The 4,120-nt window shown below is 44.4% G+C and overlaps 1 protein-coding gene across 1 annotated transcript; it reads left to right on the top strand.

Annotated features, from left to right (window-relative positions):
- Positions 1–1,211: 1,211 nt before the first annotated feature.
- Positions 1,212–3,704, top strand: T265_10279 (hypothetical protein; the record flags this gene model as incomplete). Its single annotated transcript, XM_009176604.1, has 2 exons — positions 1,212–1,282; positions 3,530–3,704. The coding sequence occupies 2 exons, from the start codon at positions 1,212–1,214 to the stop codon at positions 3,702–3,704; spliced, it is 246 nt and encodes an 81-aa protein (XP_009174868.1).
- Positions 3,705–4,120: the final 416 nt, after the last annotated feature.

The raw sequence follows: 4,120 nt of genomic DNA, 5'->3' as shown, positions 1-4,120 counted from the left end.
TCACCAGTTGTGCATATCCAACGGCCGTGCCGGGATTCGAGCCCCGGCCATCTGACACGCGAGGCGAGCGTGCAACCATTAGTCCACCAACGCACGTTGGACGAATCTGAATTATCACGTCTGAACAGGCGAACGTGTTCATACTTGAGCGCTGTGATTGGTGTGTCCGACTCATCGAACGACCACCCAGTAACTGTCCTGGTTGTGACGATCGATTGACCCGTCAGTCAGGACTTCCCAGTCAGGTAGCATGACGTGCTTCAAACCTACTGGGCAACTTTTTGGTTGCAATTTTGGGGTTTTGCGGGATAGATTCTTTGTTCATAGTCACACCACTCTCAGTTGAACGGTTGTCCTCCTGTTCTGGCATAATTATTCCGGTGAGTCCATACCAAAAGGGAGCACTGGACTCGAGTTTCGCTCTCATTAGAGCTCATCAGCAGTGCATACCGGCGCCCATTATCGGCACAATGTTCTCACCTGCAAAAACTTTACAAGTATAATAAAACTTTTTACGCCAAAATGTTGCATTTTGTTGCGTATGTGCTCAGACCAAAAGCCTTCCTAATCTACATTCATATTTTTGCAGCTCACCGAATTTCATTGCTCACTGAAGCAGCCATTCCTCTGGCTGAAAAGTCATATGGGATAGTTCCTCAAAATCGCTGAGACCCCGGGATGCCTAAATGGGGCTCAAAAGTTTGGACTGGTACCCTCAACTCGATTGCCCGATTGATTTAGTCCATCAGGGACATGTCATAACTTTTTGAAAATTCAATTCCGTTGTGCGAATACTGAGCGCCGTGCATATCCAATGGCCGTGCCGGGATTCGAACCCCGAACAAAACTTCACCTGTAACGCTTGGACGCCGCATTGAAAGCGATAACAGTCAAGACAAATCGTATTGTATTCTCAGCCTTGTTATTCGGGGCTATTTTGGCACTCGGTGCACGTAGGTGTCAGTCCTAAAAGAAAGGACATCTAACTAATGTACCACTAATGTACCACTCATAAGGTTGCTGAAAATCCATCGACAGCCCACGACCGGTTTCGCCCTTCTTGGGACTCATCAGGTAGGCGCAGTCCCCGGGTTTCCGTCTACCTTATGTTCCACTTGAAACCAAATTGCACGAAATTAGCAACCTTATGAGTAGTACATTACAAATATATACATCTATCGCGATATTTCAAATATCGTAGCGACTGAAACATGAGGCGGCCTCGGGCAGCACATTCAGTTGCCTGGGAACATCACAAACGAGAGATTCGTCTGCGTTCTAGGTGAGTTTCTCGAAAGAGCCAAATTAGTTTGCAGATGAGTGTATATTCGCTGACATCTAATTAACTTCAAAGACTTATTTAGAACCCGATATGCAATGCCCTTTGATCGACATGATCGAGGCATAATATCGCTACATGTCTTGATCGTTGCAGCGTGTCAGTTGACCGAAAACCAACAAGCCCCATTCGAAAAAGAGAAGTTTAGGGATGTGGTGAACACCATAAGTAATGGCCTGTGTTGCTTCATTTTCAACTGTTTTTAGCGGTTGCGCGGGCATCTGAAGCCGCCTAAAATCGGGAATCCAATTGAAGATGAGCCAAAAAGTGGCCTACTGATATAACGAGACAATGTATGAGCAATACTTAAGACTTAGTCAACTTTATAGGGTATGGCGTTTCTTATTAGAATACACCAAGGTCTTTTAAACGTTTGGGAGACTATTTTTTCGGAAGTTGTGTTTCCTTGGAGTGCGACGCGATGGAAAAAGGCTTCAGTATCTTCCCCGATTATAGCATTTACTTTATGGAATCGCCTTTGTAGAAGGTAGGCTGAAAACATTTACAGTTTTGAAACGGGTTGAAAATTTGGTGCCTTGCGCGACGCAATAATTTGCTGAATGAAACCTGCGTCCGTAGGAGGCTATTCTTCCGAATGAACTAATTCCGAACTGTTCCTGGGTTTTGGAAACCACCGACACTTAGCTATCCCGTAAGTAGTCCAAACATAACTGGTTCTCTTGAGTAGAGTTCAGTAGCTTATTCTAATATATAGGGTTATTGTATACGCATTTGTGCGTGTTTGGTCTCAAAGGTTGTCTAGCTATATTGTTTGCCTTTTCATGCAGATTCACCTATGTACTGAAGAGCAGTAGGGCATAAAAGATCAAACTGACACCAACCTGTACGTGGCAGTTTAGGGTGACCGGAATGAGGGGAAACCCTAGTCCAGCAAATATGCTGTAAGTCCCACGTACAATGCAGTTATGCATGATATAGTAACGAAACTTACGCGTTCAGTTTCACTTTCTGGACGCACTGACTGTAACCTGAAGTGAGCGCAGTCGAGCACAAGCTACACACATCCATCCACAAACGGATCGACTTTGGAGTTGATTACTTGTGTAATACCATTCGATCTTTTGTCTACACTGGCCGTCTACATCAGAGGGTCTTGCTGAACTGCGCAACTGTTACTGGCGGGATTGTGGATGAACTGGCGAAAATACGTTCATGAAAAGTGACCGCTGAGCAACCGTCGAACCACCCATAAGGCGATATGTAGTGGCTAGGCTGTCAGACAAGTACTCCCTTTGAGTCCACATGGGTTTAAGCATCCCTTATTCGCATCAAATCCCCATGATGTAAAACTTCCCCCTGCCGATAAATCCCCACACGATATCCGCTATATTTCTTCCGTGAACACACGCATAAGTGCTTTTTTGATGCGCAACGCTACCTATCGATGTAGATGGGTAAACCAAAATTGGGAACCTGGTCAAACGAAAAGATGAAAAGATGTTTAGACTAATGATGAACGGTGTGACAGGATCGCTTCTGAACATATTGTCTAGAACCTCTTCGGCAACACGTTCAATCAATAGACTAAACAGTTAAATCCACTAGTGAAAACCGAGAAGCCAAGACGGATTGTTGTGACCACGGTACTTAATCAGGGACAAAGTCCTGTGTTCCTATCCGAAAAGTCTAGATTTAGTAAACGAAACTATTGAGTTTTAACAGTCCCTTGTATTAATGTGAAATGCTTACAAGTCACTTATCAAGCATGGCGAGTGGACCGATCGCAACCGAACTATCAACCAGTTGTTGCTGCAAAACTTTCCGATGCATAATCTGTTCCGGGTTTAAGGTGTCAACTTGCTAAAAAGACGAGTAGTTGCCATTCAAAATCCCTGGGTATTTGACAAGAGTGCCTACCACGTCACTCCCTGAGGGGATAATCAATCTCCGTCCAGTCTTCCTGGACCGCCTGGTACCGAAGATAATAGATTTTTTCACACTTTTCAAATGACTAACTGAATTCCCAGAACAAAACAACACAATGGAATGTCTGACAGCTTTGATTCCCATTGTTTTTTGACTGTCACTTCAAACGGTTCATGTCACCAGGGCTACTGCTTCTGCTTCAGCACTGACCGTTATTCATTTAGCCTGCCTGGACTGATGAGGCTTTCCACGGTTCCCGGTTGCGGTTTTAAGTAGCTGAGTTCCAAGTTAGTGAGAGTGCAGCACAAGTTCAATCAGCAAACAACACCTATCGATTGGGTCTCCGTTGATTAGCGCGGTTTTCTGGTTACAATCGAATAACCAGGGTTGTCGAAGAATTTTCAGCAACCTTATGAGTAGCGTTTGGCGTCTATACATGTATCGTGATATCTCGAATGTCGTACCAGGTGAAATATGAGGCATCCTCGTGCAGCACATTCAATTGCTTAGGAACATCATAAACGAGAGATTCAGCTGGACCCCGGGTAGGTATCTCGCAAAACCAAATTTGTTTGCAATTTTGGTTCAAGTAGAACATAAGGTTGGTGGAAACTCGGGGGCTGCGCCCACTTGATGAGCCCCTATTAAGGCGAAAGCGGTCGAGGAAGTTTTGCCAACCTTATGAGTAGTGTATTACGTCTAAAACCTCAGATTATTTTTAGAAACATTAGAAGGCAACGAAATTTTGCAGTTTCACCATGCTGTACTAAGTCGCGAGAGGAAGAGTTTTACAGGCCTTTTAAGCATCTGCGGGTCCCACGGTAGAAAAAGCAAGAATTTTTATTCAGTTAGTTTAGTTTAGTAATTTCTGGAGGCACCAAGTGTTATATCTAA

The sequence above is a fragment of the Opisthorchis viverrini genome, assembly GCF_000715545.1.
Source record: "Opisthorchis viverrini unplaced genomic scaffold opera_v5_349, whole genome shotgun sequence".
Lineage (NCBI taxonomy): Eukaryota > Metazoa > Platyhelminthes > Trematoda > Opisthorchiida > Opisthorchiidae > Opisthorchis > Opisthorchis viverrini.
The sequence above is the reverse complement of the archived record's forward strand: the minus strand, read 5'-3'. Positions and strand labels throughout refer to the sequence as shown.